The 19,205-nt window shown below is 39.7% G+C and overlaps 3 protein-coding genes across 3 annotated transcripts; all 3 read right to left on the minus strand.

Moving 5' to 3' along the window:
• Window positions 1-251: 251 nt before the first annotated feature.
• Window positions 252-9,773, minus strand: LOC139282612 (intermediate filament protein ON3). The gene is made up of 10 exons (XM_070902403.1): window positions 9,462-9,773; window positions 6,559-6,767; window positions 6,407-6,467; window positions 5,316-5,411; window positions 4,572-4,736; window positions 3,666-3,791; window positions 3,431-3,574; window positions 2,256-2,332; window positions 2,113-2,159; window positions 252-358 (listed from the first exon to the last, which is right to left on the minus strand). The coding sequence occupies exons 1-10, from the start codon at window positions 9,771-9,773 to the stop codon at window positions 252-254; spliced, it is 1,344 nt and encodes a 447-aa protein (XP_070758504.1).
• A 958-nt stretch (window positions 9,774-10,731) lies between these two features.
• On the minus strand, window positions 10,732-11,268 carry LOC139283320 (E3 ubiquitin-protein ligase TRIM17-like). Its single transcript, XM_070903318.1, has one exon. The coding sequence runs from the start codon at window positions 11,266-11,268 to the stop codon at window positions 10,732-10,734; it is 537 nt and encodes a 178-aa protein (XP_070759419.1).
• Window positions 11,269-12,274: 1,006 nt separating this feature from the next.
• LOC139282614 (deoxyribonuclease-1-like) lies at window positions 12,275-17,256 on the minus strand. The gene is made up of 9 exons (XM_070902406.1): window positions 17,176-17,256; window positions 16,987-17,081; window positions 15,900-15,986; window positions 14,681-14,793; window positions 14,480-14,592; window positions 13,826-13,980; window positions 13,646-13,742; window positions 13,409-13,526; window positions 12,275-12,585 (listed from the first exon to the last, which is right to left on the minus strand). Exons 1-9 carry the CDS (start codon window positions 17,254-17,256, stop codon window positions 12,470-12,472), a joined length of 975 nt encoding a protein of 324 aa, XP_070758507.1. The 3' UTR covers window positions 12,275-12,469.
• Between the last annotated feature and the right edge of the window lie 1,949 nt (window positions 17,257-19,205).

Raw genomic sequence — 19,205 nt, forward strand, 5'->3', positions numbered from 1 at the left:
TGTCAACTAATTGATTAATCGACTAATTGTTTCATATGTTTTGCAGCTCTAACAATCTTAATTTGTAAAATAATTAAAGCTCTCCAATAATTGCAGTGCAGTAAAAAGTACAATATTTCCCTCTGAAATGTAGTTTCAAAAGTAGTTGACTCAAATAAAGTACAAGTACCTGAAATGTGTACTTGAGTACAGTATTGGAGTAAATGTATTTGGTTACATTCCACCACTGCTTGCATGCTGTGTGTGTCCTCTCAGTGAGTGCTGTATCTGGTGTTGTCTCTGGTCTCAGTCGTCTTTATCAGCAGTTTTGGAGCAGGAGAGCAGATGTTACTGTGGTAGCCGTTAGTACTCTTAGTACCTGGAGGGAGAGAGACACAGAGAGGGAGACAGAGAGAGAGACAGAGAGACAAGAAGAGAGAGAGAGAGACAGGAAGTGAGAAGCAGACGGGAAGGTAGAGACAGAAAAAGAAAGAAAAGGATTAAGAGAGACAGATAGACGGAGTAGTGTGTCATTAGTGTTTCACGTCAGTAAAAACTGTAAACATACAAAGGAAACCAGCTGACGAGTGCTTAAATGGACTTCAGTTTCTTTAAAAATGACCTTTATATTTTTGGGGAGGACAATACCACGAAATTTGTCTCCGATCCGATGCCAAGTAACATCAGGGCCAGAGTCAATGATGCGACACCAATACTTTTAATTATTAAATGCAGGATCATGTCTTGTGAGTTTAATGCATCATTAATGGGCTTCTGAACGCATTTCTATTCCAACCGACTGATTTCCAAACATCAGGAGTTCATTTTTATCATTCTTTGTTAATTACTTTATAACATTTTTAATGGTAAATAACAAATAAAAATGTTTTTTGTGTAAATATTTTGAACTAACAAGGTGATCGCTGCTCTCAAGCACGCAACAGCAGCAGAGATGCAGAACGTGGTCCAACGTTAGACGGATCCTTTTATATTTCATATATATTTTATATTCAGCAGGTCATTTTCTTGATTAAACGTTTGGCCTTCAGAACAATAGAAAATATTGAAAAATGACAGCTTGAAAAATGATTTAAATGATCAATTATCGATTAATAGACTAATCGTTTCAGCTCTAGAATCAATACTTTAGGTATCGATCTGGCCAACCTTACTAGAGGCAGTCTAATGTCTGTACAGCCACCACGACTATGTACACACTCACTCCCAAATAATACAAACTTTATCCCATCAAACTTTAAAAACACGCTACAGGTGAGCTGCCAAAAGTAAAGAAGTACAATCATTATTGTATCATTCATTTCTGTCTATCAGTGGTGGAATGTAACCAAGTACTTCCTAACCAAGTTTACTCAAGTACTGTACTTAAGTAAAAAATTTGAGGTATTTGTACTTGAGTATTCCCTTTTCATGCAACTTTATACTTCTACTCCACCACATCTCAGAGGCAAATATTGTACTTTTTTACTGCTCTACATTTATCTGACATCTTCAAAATGCATCGTCACAAAGCTGAAAACAGGGCTGCTTTTCTGAGCTGAGGACAGCGACGCTACAAACACGTGATGATCTTACAGAATATGATGCATCGCATGAGCTCAACCTGAAACATCTACAGAAGACACATGAAGGCAGCAGAAATATTAATCCAGAAACATCAGATAGATTAGAAACACTGACAGTGTCAATATACAGGAGAAAATCTGTTAAATATGTCCTCCTTTTCTCTGTCTCTATGTCTCTCGTTATTACCTATTTATTATTTATTTCTGTTTGTTAAGGGAAACATAAGTGTGTGACCCCACCCCCACCTCCCAATTGTATACTTGTGTGCAAGTGTGTACCCCAAAACTATTAGACTATCAAAAAAATATATACGACAAGATTTTTTCGTTTATATCGTTTTTGGATCATAAAATGAAGACAAAGGGAGAAACAAGTCTCACTGCAGTTTTTAAAAAAACACACAGTTGAAAAGAAGCCGTTCAGTCTGTTCAAAGACAACTAAGTGTGTGGAGGTCTTGGTCAGGGACAGGCGCTTCAGCGTCTACACCCTCCTCGGTGTCGGTGGAGGGTCGAGCTCCATGGTGCCTCCCAGCTGAGTTTGTTACTTACTGTAGTTGGAGACGGCCTGGATGTTGAGGATGGACTGCTGTCCCAGTCTGCAGAAGAAGAGACATGAGCATGAGACAGTTGCTGTGTTGCATTGAAGGAGACACACAGACAACAATCACACCTCCCGTTCTTCTTCTTCTCACCTGTCCTCCTCTCCCTCCAGCAGCTTCCTGTAGGTGGCGATCTCAATGTCCAGAGCCAGTTTCAGGTTCATCAGGTCCTGCAGGTGAAGAAGAAAATGACACGCGGGTTCTTTTTAGATCAATTTCACGCCGCATAACTGAGCGTTCTCTCGTAAACCTGAGCGCTGCATGTTCCACACATGAAACTATTCTGTCTTCTTCTTTTGTGTGTTAACACACCCTCATCGCCACGACTACATCAAGTCGTTTTTACACTATAACGCATATTACACTGACATTGCACATACTGTACATATTTGTATATACATACATATATGCAGTGATGAAATATAACTAAGTACATTTACTCTGTACTGTACACATTTTATGTACTTGTACTTTACTTCAGTGTCTTCTTTTCATGCTACTTCATACTTCTACTCCACTACATTTATCTGACAGCTTTAGTTACTTTGCACATTAATATATAAAATATGATGTTTTGTTATGAATCAAATTGCCCAACAGTACATACAAGTAGAGCTGAAATTATTAGTCGATTATTAATTAGTTGATTGACAGAAAATGAATTGCTGCTTTTCCTTTTAATAATTGTGATGTAATAATGTGGAGGTTTGGACTGTTGGTTGGACACAAGCCTTGAGAAGGTGTCACTTTGAGTCATTGTGACAGCAGAACGTTTACAAACCAAACAATCGATCGATTGAATCTGCTGAGAAAAAGATCAGCAGATTAATCCAGAATGAAAATAATATATTCGTTGCAGTCCGATACAAAATAGTTCAAAATGAACAGTAAAATCCTGCGTTTACATTAATGATGAGTAATAATACTCTAATAAGAATCTAACAGTCACAAGGAACAAGTTACTGCTTTTAATACTTTAAGTATATTTTCCTGATTATACTTCACTTTCACTTAATATATAGTATATATTATTATTATATTATCATCATATTATTATATAAATATAACTTAGTTTTCCTTCCAACTTTTATATACTTTGTTCTATTTCATGGCCATTTTATTGTTTTATTCTATTCTAATTTAAATATTTGAATATTACATAATATTCTCTGTGTATGTGTGTGTGTGTGTGTGTGTGTGTGTGTAGCGTGGAGGGAATCCTGGGTGTCATCTTTTCTTCTTTCCACCCACACCTGTCTCTTGCTCACCTGGTACTCTCGCAGCTGTCTGGCCATGTCTTGTTTGGCCCTCTGCAGTGCGTCCTCCAGGTCTCTGGTGCGAGCTTTGGCTTCTTTCACGGCCAGCTCTCCACGCTCCTCCGCCTCAGCAAGCTGGTTCTCCAGACTGCCACGCTGAGGGGGACAGGGACAAAGAACTCATCCATGCTGGATCTAAAATCATCCAGAAAATTACATCCTAACCAGGCTGCATGTTGCATGTTACCTGCGCTTTGACAGCCTCTATCTCGCTCTGCAGTCGGCTGATCAGTCGGTTGACCTCGGCCACCTCCCCCTTCACGATGCGGAGCTCGTCTCCATACTGGCTGGCCTGCACCGACATTTGGTCGAACTGCAGACAGAGGAAGGTCAACATTGGCTGCATCACTGCCTTGTGTCATCACGGGGGGGGGCCCACAAAATAGATTTATTTCATTATCTTCAAACAATTATAGTTTATTAAGAGAATCACATAAATCTCAGAGATGGAGATGTTTTAAAAGTACACGAAGAAAGTGAGAAAAGTTAAAAACTGAGTCTTCACTTTAAACTCCAACTTCTATATTTACTCGACTCGTACTGATGCTACTTTGTACTTTATACTACATTTCAGAGGGAAACGTTGTACTTTTACTGCACCACATTTATTTTACACTAAAAGTTTCAGATTTTACATACAAAACATATAATCAGTTTATAAAAGATGCTGCGCTGTCATAGATAAAACTATCCAACAGTATATGAAGTAATTGAAATAAGCTCCACCTCGACTAACTACAACATTAAAGTACCGCTTATGTATCACTAATTAATATAACTGCCTAATGACTACTTTATTAAATCTTGTTGCTAATGGTCTTTGAACTTGAAATGGAGTATTTTCACATGTTGGCATTGCTACTTTTACTTAAGAGAATGATCTAAATACTTCCTCCACCACAGACCCTCTTAGCGCTGCTTGTGTCTGTTTAGGACAGTTTTGGATTTCACTCTCAAACAAAAAGTTTCCTTTCAGTAGGTCGGATGTGTCCAATGTCTCTGTTGCAGCACACACTGTAGGCTGATATAATATCTTTTCTTGAGCACAAACATACTCAGGATTGTTTTACGAGTCCTGTTTCTTCATCCTTACTTTGCTCTTGTACCAGGCCTCAGCCTCATCTCGGCTGCGGGCTGCGATCTCCTCGTACTGGGCTTTGACCTCGGCTACGATCTGCTCCATGTTCAGGCTGCGACTGTTGTCCATTTGCACCACCACTGAGGTGTCTTTGATGCTGGCCTGCAGCTCACGCAGCTCCTGGTGCAGGAAGGGTGCACGAAACAAAATGTGACAGTAGCAGAGAATTCACTCACTTACATTTGTTTTACGAACATTAATCTTGAAATCACACAGTTGTGTCAGAAAAAGGACTGCAACTAATAAATATTTTATGATCCATTAATCTGACAGTTATCGTCTCGATTGATCGATTAATCATTTGGTCTACAGTACACTACAGTCCAAAGAGACGTCTTCAAATTCTTCAAATGTTTTGTTTTGTCCGATCAACATCACAAGACCTGCAGATATTCAGTTTTCTACAATACAAAGCAAAGAAAAGCAGCAATCATCAGATGTTTGCTTGAAAAATTACGTGAACGATTTCCTGTTGAACAACGATCTAGGGGATACTATGAACATGTTCCCTGTGTTTCAGCCTAACAACAGGAAACAACAACAACAACAACAAAAGAAGAAAGACTTCCGTTGGCTGACATAAAAAAACATTCCAGTTGAGTTGATGTTTGAAGTCGACTCTCCAATGAGTCACGACACAGAGACGGAAAAATGAACCAAAGGAAAGACTGACAGTTACATGGGTTTAGTGAGAGTTACCTCCTCATAGATGTTGCGCAGGAAGTTGATTTCATCAGTCAGAGCTCCCACTTTATCCTCCAGATCTGCCTTCACCAGGTAGGCTGAGTCTACATCCTGAACACAAATACACAGAGTCTACAGCCATGCTAGCTCTGTGAGGCTGCAAAATGCTAACGCTAACATGGCAACATGCTGACAATGACAGTGCTAACATGCTGATGTTTAGCAGGTATAATGTTTACCGTGTTCACCATCTTAGTTTAGCGTGTTAGCATGCTAACATTAGCTAATTAGCACATAACACACAGAACAGCTGATGGGACATTAGTTTTGCAGGTATTTGTACCAAATAAACCAAAATATTTGACCTGATGATGTCGCTATCGCTAATGGTTCTCGGATCATTAAAGTTATTACAACTCATTCTGAGGGGAACATGAAGGTCGGTACAAAATTTAATTTCATGGCAATTCATCCAAAAGTTGTTGAGAAATTTCTCTCAAAAACACAATTGTTAAACTAATGGTGGCGCTAGAGAAAAAGTCAGGGCATCACCAAAGTCATCAGGATTCATCCTCTGAGAACCATGAACATCTGTACCAAATTTTGTTCCAATCCATACGATAGATGTTGAGATATTTCACAGGGTAAGGAAAGGTCAGATCACCAATTAGGATTCATCCTCTGGGGACCATGAACGTCTGTTCAAGAGTTTTTTTGCTAATCCATCAGTAAATGTATTTTAATCTGGAAAGTGGTGGACTGACCAACAGACATTTTCTAGACTCATTCCACTAGCATGGCTAAAAATAATCCAATAGCAAAGAAATGTCTTTATTTTATCTTTTCTTTAGTTAAATCTTTCGAAAAGTTGAGCCATGAAGCCAGATTTCTGAAAATCTAAGTTTGTAAATTGCCAGAGCATCTTACATGGACAATTGACTCCTGCTGCTGCTCCGATGTGACGCTAACAAGCAAAGTTTATCGGTTTTGGTATATGTGGGTATGTAGAGAGTGGAGACAATGAACAACAATGGAAAAGGACAATAGAGTGGATCATCTTACTCACCACACCTGTAACGTATGAATGTGTCTGTGTGTATGCTGACCTTCTTCAGGATAACAAAGTCATTCTCCAGGTTGTTTCTCTTGTTAATCTCGTCCTCATATCTGTGACAGAGACAAGACACACAAATTATATATAAACAGATGTTACAGAACTCACAGTGACATTATTTACTACCACAGTGACATTACTCACTTGTGTTTGTAGTCCTCCACCAGGCCCTGCATGTTCCTCAGCTCGCCGTCCAGCTTGGTCTTGTCGTTGTTGACCAGGTCCATCTGGCGCCTCAGACCCGCCATGTAGGCCTCGAACAGGGGCTCCACGTTGGATCGGCCCACCCCCTGGCCCTGCAGCAGCTCCAGTTTGGTCTCAAGCATCTTATTCTGCTGCTCCAGGAAACGCACCTGAATGATGATATGAGATAGAAAGTGTAAATAAAGGGTTTTCAGATACCATAACAGGTCATTTTTTCTCCTCTGCTAGTGAATTGAATATCTTTGGGTTTTGGACTGTTGGTTGAACAAAACAGACAATTTAAAGACGTCATCTTTACTTCTGGGAAATTGCGATGGACATTTTTCACAGTTTTCTGACATTTTATTGACCAAACGAGTAATCCATTTATCAAGAGATAACCGGTAGATTAATTGATTTAAATATATAATTAAAATAATTGTTAGTTGTCCTTCCTTGGACAAACAGATGTTAAAGAAAGATACGGCATCATTCCAGCTGATAGCCAGCTCCATCTGAATGTCAACACCGGACTGTACTCAGCTCGTGTTTCCAGCCTTCGGCCGGGTTTATCCACCACCTATTATACCTCCTCCTCCCAACACAAAGCCCGTGTTCTGTCCAGAGCAGAATAATCTCCCTCTGAGACACAACCACACCATGTCTGACCTGATTTATCAGGTTACCACCCGACTCAATGGGACGGAAATGGGACAGATAGCTTAAATATCCACTGACTCAGGGTTTAAATGGCTGTTTAAATCCCAGATGCATTCACTGAATTTTTGGCTCTTATTAAGGATTTAAGTCTTTGTGTTTTAATGAACTGTTCAGGTCTAACTGCAATAACTAGTATCAATAGTAAATACTATCACATTTCCCAGTGATCTTGACCCCTCATTCAGTTTCAGAATGGCTCATCATTCTGCAACAAATATAACTTTGTGTGCCTGTTGCATCGGACTAATCTCTTCTCTGCATGAGGGAAGCAGCTCTTTAATGTTTCAGAGCCGTCGGGGCCAGTCGGCTTGGATTACACTGCTAATTGCAGGGTCGGTTTATTCATCAGTTGACTCGACTTTGCCTTTTAGCAGTTTTCTCCTTCCTTTACGCATGGCTGAAGAGTAGGGGAGGTGGTCTTACTGTCACAATGTCCAAAATTTAAACTCATGGGACCAGCTGGGAAGATCTAGAGAGTCAGTGCTGCTTTGTTGCAGATCAGATCCCAGGTTTAAATTTCTATCAATAAATCAGCAAAACCATCATGGATCAATGAACAAAGAGCAAAAAAAAAAGGCCTGAATTTCTGTTTTAAAAGCCAACGTTGAAGTTGGAGGTGAAGCTCCACGAACAAGGCCTCTTTGTGTGTCACCTGTTGGCTGGAAGTCACATCAACCATCTCATTTACAGAGACAAGCTTTCGAATGTTTTCTGGGAGGTTTCACAATATTTTGTCTTGAGCCTGATTTGGTGGGTCACTTCATCGGCAAGACACCCGTGAGAACCTTTTAAACTAAAGTTTCTGGACCGACTTTTCTTTTTGTGACCAATTCTTATTGAATTTGATAAACAACAACAACAACTGGACTTTGACTGTAATCTAAGGATCTCTCGCTGCTCAAACATTTAAAACTAGTTTTCTACAAAGGGATATACAGATGGGAGGCTGTAAAGATATCACCAAATGATTATACCATGTGTACTACTTCTAACACTATATTACTTATATCACTATACAATAATACTATATTATTATCATTGTATTATATTATTACGATGTTAAATTACTTTATTACTTTATATACTATATCATGGGATTCGTCTTTATTATATATATTCATTGCATTGTATTATCACTACATAGCGTGTGTATATTACGTATACTTTACATCAATTATATATAACATATGCTTATTATTCACACCTATACCTATAAGTATATAGGTATTATTTAATACATCTATATTCTATAGAGTTTACACATCATGGCTGCACAAATATTTGCACTTATTATGAGGTATACATTGTATGAAGCTAAAAAGAAGAGGTCAGTTTTGCACATTTGGACAAACGGAGCTCGGTCCAGCACTCTGTCTCTCTGCGCCTGAAGTGTATCTCTGCTGATGTGAGAAGCCAACAATGCCCCTATTGTGAGTGAGTGTTACCTACTCCGTGAGAAAGCGGAGATGTTCCCTAAGTACGGTATCAATGTCCAGCATTATCACAGAGCTGGTCCCTCCTTCTGTGGGAAATGTGTGCTGGCTGTGTTCTTCAAGAACGTCAACACAGCTACTTCTCAGATTCACTTCCCCATTTAACACCCAGTATTTTACTATTTCACTACAAGCCTGATGTCCGTCCCAGTTTTTAAAGAATCTAAATCAGCTGCAACTTTACTGTTCTGGCTCTCGTAGCGTCGTTTTCAGCTGTCTTCAAAGAAAAAGCTCTAAGAAGCCAGCAAACAGCTGACAGACACAGTTAGAGACGAGCTGCTGAACACAGTGGAGCATTCAGAATCAGAATCAGAATCAGAATCAGAAACTGTTTATTGCCAAGTAACATACATTACAAGGAATTTGCTGTGGTCTGAAGGTGCTATTGTCTTGCATTCAGCAGCTGAAGAGAGAGATGTGTCCCTCAGGAGGTGGAGGAGACCAAAAACAGAGCTAACAGAGAGTGAATACTGGACTGACATCCTTCAGGCGACACAAACACGACTCCAAATGAATGATCATGTCGCTCTGTAACAGATGTGGGAATAAGCGACTGTTTGCTGTGACGTCCAATGATTTCAGATCAAATCAAAATAGTTGCTGATTGATTTTCTGTAATCGATTAATCGACTAACTGTTGCAGCTCTTTACCTTATCTATGAAGCTTGCGAAGCGGTTGTTGAGGCTCTTGATCTGCTCCTTCTCGTGGGCTCGGCTCATGGACAGGCTGGGGTCGATCTCAAGGTTGAGAGGGGACAGCAGACTCTTGTTGATCGACAGGGACGCCAGCGGGGCGCTGAGGCCGTGGTGATGCCCGTTGGTGCCAGCGTAGAGAGAGCTGCTGCTCAAGGAGATGCCACTGAAACCCCCCTGAACCGGACCGAAACCGCTCAGCCTCCTCGACCCACTGCTGCTCCGGACGGAGTTACTGGAGCTGATTCGCTTGGTACGACTCAGACTCATGGTGGAGACAGAGATGGTGGGATGCAGAGATGAAAGGAAGTAGAGGAGCAGGCAGTGGAAAGACTGAGATAGATGAAATGGAAAACAGACAGCTAGAGGAAGAAGAGATTAGGAAGAGACGAGGGAAACGAGAGAAGAAGAAAAAAATCAGTTTACAGTGAAATGCAGGTTAATAAGAAGATGAAGACGATGCAAGTGAAGAAAGACAGACGACAAACAGGCTGTGCTGAGGAGAGAGTGAACGACGTACTAGATGTCTGACCACAGTGAGGTGTCTCAGGTGTCTCATGGCCTTTTAAACCTCCCCAGGGTGGAGTCAGAGGAGGAGGCGAGAACTGGAGCACAAGAGAGCTGTGGTGTCACATATCTAGTGTTTCGGATTCTTAGGGAAAATGTAAATAAGTTTCCTGTACAAACAGGTGCTGGAAAAAAGCCAGAGCAAAGGTCATCGTTTACCCCCCAAAATGAAACTTCTCGCCCATAACCTCGCCATTAAAACACCCTAAACTTCAAAGGAGTGAATTGTACCTTCTATAATTCTGTGGAGACAAAAAGTCTGATCTACTGTCAGTTTTTCTACTTATTGTCCCTGTGCTGCCTCGAGCTGGTTCACCATGTCAACTGATCTGCCTCCACAACCTGAAACCGTGTCTGCGTTTGTGTGGTTGTATTTCGACCCACTTTGGATTTGAAAATCATCCCAAAGACATGATAGTTTCTGGTTCAGTCTGGATTCATTTGAACATACTGTGTACAGTCAGTTTCAACCTACAATAACAATAACATTTGTTGGCCAACTGAGGGCAGCAGAAACAAGCTGTAAACACTGACATACTGTGGTGAACTTGGCAGCAAACAGTTGCTTATTGACACATCCAGCTGTCATGGGGGCAACATCAGGATTCAGGAGTCGTGTTTCTGTCCAATATTCTCTCTCTTTTAGCTCCGTTTTCAGTCTCTACCAACTCCTGAGGGACATATCTGTGTGAAATACTGTGTGTCTGGCCTGGACCTTCATGTGTTCTGCTGTTTGATCAAACTTCACTTTAACTTCTTTAAAAACCTTTAACTTCTCCTTTAAGGGCTCCAGAGTTTCCTGAAGTTCCTTCTTGTGTTGTCGTGCAGCTTCATCGATGGGTCTGAATCTGTGGTTGGTGTGTTTTTCTGAATCTCTGCAGACGAGACACACTGGCTGCTGATGGTCCAGACAGAAGAGTCTGAGTTTCTCAGAGTGCAGACTGCAGAGAGCCTCTGAAGCTCTCTGATCTCTCTCCTGTAAGAAGGCCTCACACAGCGTCTTTAACGCCAGACTAACAGGTGGTTCAGACTTTGAAGATCTTCTCTTACAAACTGGACACTCGTGTGTTGGTTTCTCTGTCCACCAGCTCTTCAGACAGTCTTTACAGAAGCTGTGGCTACATGACAGAAGAACAGGGTCTCTAAAGACCTCATGACAGACCGGACAGCAGAGATCCTCCTCTAACCTGGAAGCCATTTTGTCTCTACGAACTTCACTGAAGTTTACTTTCACTTTGAGTCCCGTTTTTAGTCAAACTCACCTTCAGTGTGTGGAGTGTCAGCAGGTGTTGTAGTTTCCCACTTCTCTCTCCTGGAGCTGAACTCACTCAGAGGAAGTTGTTAGTTTGGTCTGAAGGTGAATCTGATCGTCTGTTCTGTAGAAAGGTTTTGTTTCTCTTACACATTCTAAGTAATGTGTTAGGATTTATTTACCATTAAATTCAGTAAGGTCAATGAGCTGAGGTGTAAGCCCATGAATGGTATTTGATTTCCTGATTATAAGTTTACTGTGTAGGTCACCTGCTTTGTTTTTGGTGCTGGCTGAAGCGGTCTTGGCGTTTATTTAACACCCTATAAATAGTCAGTTGGGGTTTTTGCTACAGGAGGAGAGACAGTCACATGTGCTGGTAGTTTGAGTTCTATGAGCTAATTTTCTTTGTATTTTTTCTATTATATTTTTTGTTTTTTGAGTTGCATGTAAAATGGAGAGCACTATAAATAAATATTCACCTCTGGGAACTCTTCGTGTCTGCTGCCTACCTACCACCTTCCTTGACATTAGAGCCAAACTACTTTACAATCAATACTGACAAAAAGATTTATCAATACAGATTGGGATGTGTTGAAAAGGGTATAAGAATTTTAGCTGGGTCACCGTTTTTATCAGGTTGGCAGGTTTTTATCTGCAGTTATCTACTGTATATACTGTATATGTGTTTGTATATACATTACACAATCCAGAGAGGTTTGATGTGTTCTGGTCTGTCCTGGGCTCTGAGGGCTTTAATACATACAAACAAATTCAATATTGCCAACTAGACTTTCAAAGCTGGTCATGAACACAAATGGTGACTATCTTTGTCTATTGAAGACAAATATAAGAATAATATATAGCTACAGTAAGGTACCTTGCTGATTGATATTGCCATTCAAAGCTGGTATCTTTAAACCTTTTTTATTTAAAATCGCATTGCTACAGTGGATTGATCTGGATGGTCAACAGAGGCCATTTGTACTTACGGGCATCAAAATAAACGACCCAAGTTGAACAGTTAGACCAATTCAAATAATCATCAAGCTGCAACACCTAATAATATTTCCACATAATAATGTTTAAGCAGTTCTGGCTGAAACTCTAATTACACTTTGAAATTATTGATTGATGCAAAATCTCTTCATCATTTGTCCAAACGTCTTCTCTTGGCTGGTGAGTCAGATGACTGTCCTCTCTTCCTTTTTGTTGTAATTTTCTTCTTCGGTGGTTCTGCCGACTCGGCCCTCTTCTTCTGCGGTCCTGTTAGTGTTCAATTTACATTCACAGAACAAAACTGAAACGTGCGATTGATCCAGAACAAAAACATGTTAAAGGATACGTTCACCTTTCAAACACCTGTTTTAACAATACTTACACGTCCATATGTACATTAAAAGCATTAATGGTGGCTGTAATTGTGCGAGTTCTGAGAACTTGCAACTTTACTGCACTTTTACTGTATTTCTAATTCCAGGCCAGTGGTGGAAAGTAGCAAAGTACATTTACTCAAGTACTGTACTTTTTGAGGTACTTGTGCTTCACTTAAGTATTTACATTTTCTGTTACTGTATACTTCTACTCCACTACATTTCAAAGGGAAATATTGTACTTTTTACTGAAACTAGCTAACTAGCTAACTGCATATGAAGCAGTTCAAACCGGCTAACTGTATATGAAGTAGTTCAAACTAGCTAATTGTATATAATTCTATTTTTGAAAAAAATTATAACTACTGTTCAATTTTTGCTGATAATTCTTCTGTACTTTTACGTAGGATTTTAAATTAAGTACTATTACTCGTTGTAGTATTCTTGCATTGTTGTTCTGGTACTTTTACTTAAGTAAAAGATCTGTGTACTTCTTCCACCACTGTGCATTGCAGTGCCTTGATGTGACATGCTGAAACTGATTAAAATAAACAATTAAAGATTACGATTGATCAAATCTAATTGAATGGAATCTAATTGAATTGAATTGTGATCAGAATGAGACAGTTGATGCATTCAATCTTGCATTCAGCAAAATATAAACACAGTATATAGGGTACAGTATCTGTCACTGACATCAATAAAACAAAAGATACCTTTCTTCTGAGTTTGTCCTTTGGTGGATGTTGCCATCTTCCTTTGTCTTGGCGCTTTGTGTTTCTTGTTGGTCTTCAGCTCCACCTCCACAGGGTAGTGGTCACTGACACTGAGAGTCTTGGAAAGCAAATAAAGTCAAATTTTGAATAGCGACACTGGGGTGCTCATTTAAAATACAGTCAATGATGAAGAGGTTTGAAGCTGTGCTGATCAACACAAACACGAGTCAGCATTACTTCTTCATCAGTCAGGTTGAACCCTCTCTGAAAGTTGAAAGACTTGGCTGAGCCGGGGACGATGGCCTTCAGCGTGGTCTGTCCAAACACCACGATCCTGTTGGCAGAAGATGCGTCACAATCTTTAAAAACAGTTAGTCAATTAAACAAGACAAGAATACACACTGAGATGTGTCTCACCTGTCGTAGGTGTGGTCATTACAGTTACTAGCCGTTGTGTCGACATCATCATCTATCAGCCAATGGTAGGGAGCAGAGCGGATGCGGATCTTTTCCTTCTTTTTCTTGGAGAGATAACGTCCATCTGCATTAAAGTCCCCCAAAATCATAATTTTCTGCAAAAGAAATAACAATGGGACCAAAATCATTAGCAGCCATACTGGAAAAAGCACTGTATGTAAAGCCGGAAATCAAGCTGTTTGATATTTGTATTAAATGCCTTCAGTTGTAAAGACATTAAAGACAAATTAAACAAAACAGTTTCCAACTGTTTTGTCCTTTTTATCACACTCAGATTTACATGTGTAATCATTCAAATATACAACAGCCATAAAGAAGAACAGTTTCCAGAGTTGAAACGTCTGCAGTAAAGACAGTAAAGAAACACCTCTGTCTCATAGTAACTAAGGTTAAATACTACAAAGATAGCTCATTCTAGATTCTGGCCCGTCTATTGATTATTCAACTCATCCCATATAAGATCAAAATTAAACATTAAGACAATATTTGCTGTTGTGTTTAAGTACCTGCAACATTTTGTGACAACAGGAGCTAAACATCTTCACCCTCACATATTTAATTTAACTTAATTAAATTAAAAACTATCAAACCTACATTAGTTCTCCACTTCTTCTTGACAGAAGCAACCACGTCATGGAGCTCGTCCAGCTCCTTCAGTGAGTCTGTTGGCTTGGTGTGGACTGGGATCAGTACCAGGTTTTTCACAACTGGAAAACACAGATACAGTAGACACTTAAGCATGTGTTTCACCCATCCAGACAAAAAGACATAATACTTATAGTACACAGCACTCACCTGTAGTTGGAAGGCTGAAGCGCAGAATGAAGGGCTCTCTGGCGAAGGCGTCCACATCTCCAGCTTGATTATCTTCATACTGGTGATAATCTGTCAGTGTCACGTCATCCTTTCTGAGACGCACACACACATATAATAAGATATTTGTGTTTATATACATGCTACGTGAACTAGCCTCGAGAAAGACCAAATGTGGTCCAAACATCGGTAATAGAAGCTTGGAGAGCCGTCATCTTCTCTTCAGTATATGTTATTGCCATAACCAGCATCTAGTCTTTAGTGTGCATTCACCAGACAGCTACATGTACCACAAACTGTGTGTAAAACAAATACTTCTACCCATCTTTTATTATGTTTCCTGTTTCCATCCAGGGGGTCAGTGTGGACATTGTAGAGGATCACAAGTACCTGGGAGTTCACAATAAACTGGACTGGGTAAAGAACACTAACGCCCTCTACAGGAAGGACCAGAGCCGTCTCTATTTTCTGAGGCGGCTGAGGTCCTTCAACATCTGCCGGACTATGCTGAGGATGTTCTATGAGTCTGTGGTGGCCAGTGCTATCCTCTATGCTGTTGCATGCTGGGGCAGCAGGCTGAGGGTGGCGGACTCCAACAGACTCAACAAACTGATCCGCAAAGCCAGTGATGTTGTGGGGGTGGAGCTGGACTCTCTGACGGTGGTGTCAGAGAGGAGGATGCTGTCTAAGCTGCGGGGCATCTTGGACAATGTCTCACGTCCTCTCCATGACGTACTGGTCGGACACAAGAGCACCTTCAGTGACTCATTCCTCCCAAATGTACAACTGAGCGCCACAGGAAATCATTCCTGCCTGTGGCCATCAGACTGTTCGGCCCCTCCCTCTGAGTGTCACTAACACTCAGAATAAACAGACTGGAAATATTCTAAATATACTACCTCACTATTACTCTTAAATTGACAGTATATATATATATATATATATATAGACATACATATACATTGCTGCTGTATATATTTTTAACTTTTATTTTTCACTTAAATATTGTAAATGTGTATATTTTTAATTCTCTATTTCTTATTTTTATATTTTGTACATACTTTTTTTTTCTAAATTTATGCTGCTTTCTAATCTTGAATGGGAGCACCAGTACTGTAAAATCCCCCCCCAGGGATCAATAAAGTATTTCTGATTCTGATATGGCTTTAATTTGACAGACAGTGACCCTGTTCTCTCCCACCTGTAGAAACAAACAAACTGCTCCTTGTAGGTGTTTCGTCCCAGCTGGCCGCTGGAGATCACGGAGTAGGGACGGTTTCGGTTGAAGCTGAGGGAAACAGGAAACTGAGCATTTTTCACAATTATTTTCACATTTTATAGACTAAACAATTAAGATGAATCTATAATGAAAATAATCATTAGTTGCAGCCCTAAATGACATCAGTATTGTGTCCAGTTGTCAAACAGCCACGCTGGCAGCTCTGTGAAGCTGTATTTAGGCACAGTGGTGCTTTGAGCTAAAGGTAAACATCAGCATGCTAACATGCTCACAATGACAATGTTAACATGCTAATGCTAAGCAGGTGTAATGTTCACCATAGTCGCCATCTTAGTTTAGCATGCTATCGTTTGCTAATTAGCACTAAACACAAAGTACAGCCGAGGCTGATGGGAATGTTGTTAGTTTTGTACGTATTCAGTCATAAACCAAAGTATTGGAGAAAAAAAAAGTCAGAGGATCACCAAAGTTATTACAGTTCATCCTGAGGGGAACATGAATGTCTGAACCAAATTTCATGGCAATCCACCCAACAGTTGTTGAGATGTTTCAGTCCGCACCAAAGCAGCGGACCATCAGACCGACGTTGTCATCCCCTAACATGGCTAACACCGAGGTCTCTAGAAAACTAATAGTGAACCCGTTTTTTGACTTGAATATCTTCACGTGTTGTAGTTCAAACTCCCAACAAACGTTACTACTTTATACTACTGATGAGGCTCTGAAAGCAGCTAAATCATCAGTTTATCCTCCGTTACATCCAAACTGGGGGCTGCAGTCAACATTACATCCTCTCAGGCATCTCTGTATTTGAATCCTGAAATTAACGCTCTGCTGTGCCAGCGAACACTTTGTTTTCGTGTTTGTCAGCTTATTTCTTTCATTAACAAATCAGCTGCACTTTTAGATGCTTAAAATGCTCGGGGGCTTCATTATGATATTTTCCGAGCTGTTAAAAATCTAATTGTGGATAATGGGAATGCTTTACATGTAAGAAAAAGCGCTTTTAAAAATTCTCTTAACATGTTTTACAGTGCAGAGAACTCACCCGGTGTTGTTGAGGTCCTGAAGTAACTTCTTCATGGCCTTACCGCTCTTATCCATCACCTCCAGCATCACCACCACACTGTACCGAGAAATGATCTGGAGGAGACACAGTCAACACGACGCGCTGTTGAAATGCGACACATGCTGTAGTGTGTTATCATCACTGGTGTCCTCATCATCAGGGAGTTACCTTGGTGAGGAGGTGCACCACAGTCTTGTCTGTGACTTTCTTCCATCCCAGGTTCTTGGCATTGAAGGCTGCTATCTTCATGTTGACTTCAGATGATTTATAGTGTTTCAGAGGATGAATATAAAGGACATGCTGTTCAAACTGTTAAAAGATAGACAGAGGAAGAAAATGGGGAACAGACATAGAAAAAAAGAAGAAATTGAGGTAAATGAAGTGTGGGAAACGAAGAAAGAACTCTGATGTGACTTTATTTACAAAGATAAAAGTTCATATGAAGTGAAAAAGGAATCATGCAGAAGACACTTTACAATATTTGTAGAATAAATTGAGAGGAAGTATTATGCATGGTGAGAAGTCTGTTCCTTTCCCCACATACTCAAACTTCATTCAGACTTAAATATTTAACTTCTGTAGGATGAGATCTCAGTTTATTTAACATGTCTTTTATGTACTTAAAGTAACAAAACTGACAGTGGTCATTATGCAGAAGGGTCCATTTCAGAGGTTTACATTATAAGATATATTACAGGATTATTTTATTATTATTATTGAGGCATTTACATGCAAGTAGTATTCTAATGTTGCAGCTAGTTGAGCTGGTACAAATTTGAACAACTTTGTCATGTTTTCATATTTTATAAGATGAGATGTTTCGTACAAAATGTTTTGAGTAAAAAGTACCATGTTTCCCTCTGAAATGTAGTAGAGTAGAAGTATTAAGTATGGACCCAAGTGCCTCAAAACTGTACTTAAGTACTTCCACTATTACACTTTAGAAATTGTGATGATTCAGCCTTAAAATATTTGATATTTTTTCAAATTAAACATTTGAGGTTTTCTTTCTTTTCTTTTTTACACTTAATAATTTAACTGAATTGCAGTCAGACAGCCAGTTACTGTCAATGACAATGTCAATTTCAAACATTATGTTATAAAATTGAGTTGTGGACGTCCACAACAATGCTGCTCTGGTGCAACACAAACAGCAATTTTCATTTTGTTATAAAATAAACTGAAAATGTGTTTATTTATTTTTCTTCATTCGGCTTTCTGCAAGAACCATTCAGGCGTGAATAGATGAGTGAATAGTTAATAGATGTTTCCCACCAGGTTTCATCAAGTGTAAGATGCCAAGTAGACACAGAGATTCAATAGTAATTTTTAGTCCAGAAAAGTAAGAAACAAACAGAGGAATAACTCACCAGTCAGGATGAAACGAGCTGAATGAAAAAGGTAAACGCTGAGTGGCAGCAGTTCCTTCTGTATCAGCAGACAGACTGAGACTGAACAAACCTCTGACAGACAGGAAGTATCTCTGTCGGCCACAAAGCCAGTTCTCACACACACACACACACACACACACACAATGTACATACAGCAGCAGATGCATGCAAACCATAACACACCGAGCAGTCTCTATCTGTTATCAGTGTCAGTGAGTGTTTCCTGTCTGTAAGTACTGCAGAGCTCTGCTGTTTGTAAACTATCAGGAAAAGAGATTATTAAAATGTAAATGTATTCCCTCATAAAGAAATCCTTTTGGAAAATATGCTGACTTGCTTTCTTTCGAGGAGTGAGATGAGAGGATTGATATCAATGTCAGCTGAAGTCCGGATGCTGTTAGCTTAGCTTAGCATAAAGACTGGAGGCAGGGGGAAACAGCTAGCCTGGCTCTGTCCAAAGTTTAAAAATACACCTACCAACACCTCTAAAACTCATTAATTATTAATTAACACGTATTGTGTTTGTTGAATCTATACATAAACTGAAATGTAACATAATGACTTGAATGGCTCCTTTATAATTAACCTTCATAAATATGAACAAAATATGTTAGTGCTGATTTGCACTTGGCTCCTGCTCCCTTGAAGTTTATACTAAATGTGATTGTCCTCTCTGTTGTTGTTACTGTCAATACAAGTCACATGTCCTAAACTGTACAACATTGGTCATGGCTGGTTAAATGGTTTTCTTTCTATGGCTTGATATCACTAGAGGCAAAAGGGACATTTTAGTTTTTTGTAATTTGT

The sequence above is a fragment of the Enoplosus armatus genome, chromosome 3, assembly GCF_043641665.1.
Source record: "Enoplosus armatus isolate fEnoArm2 chromosome 3, fEnoArm2.hap1, whole genome shotgun sequence".
NCBI classification, from domain to species: domain Eukaryota; kingdom Metazoa; phylum Chordata; class Actinopteri; order Centrarchiformes; family Enoplosidae; genus Enoplosus; species Enoplosus armatus.

Bases quoted from the DNA above. Each gene is read 5' to 3' on its own strand.
- LOC139282612 (XM_070902403.1), bottom strand. From the start codon at position 9,773: ATGAGTCTGAGTCGTACCAAGCGAATCAGCTCCAGTAACTCCGTCCGG. The intron at 4,737-5,315 runs GTAACTCTCACT...TTCCTGCACCAG, and splicing joins TGCGCAACATCTATGAGGAG to GAGCTGCGTGAGCTGCAGGC. The intron at 2,160-2,255 runs GTGAGAAGAAGA...CTTCTTCTGCAG, and splicing joins CTGGAGGGAGAGGAGGACAG to ACTGGGACAGCAGTCCATCC.
- LOC139282614 (XM_070902406.1), bottom strand. From the start codon at position 17,256: ATGAAGATAGCAGCCTTCAATGCCAAGAACCTGGGATGGAAGAAAGTC. The intron at 15,987-16,986 runs GTGAGTTCTCTG...TGTTTCCCTCAG, and splicing joins CAGGACCTCAACAACACCGG to CTTCAACCGAAACCGTCCCT. The intron at 13,527-13,645 runs GTAATGCTGACT...TTGCTTTCCAAG, and splicing joins TCAACCTGACTGATGAAGAA to ACTCTCAGTGTCAGTGACCA.
- LOC139283320 (XM_070903318.1), bottom strand. From the start codon at position 11,268: ATGGCTTCCAGGTTAGAGGAGGATCTCTGCTGTCCGGTCTGTCATGAG.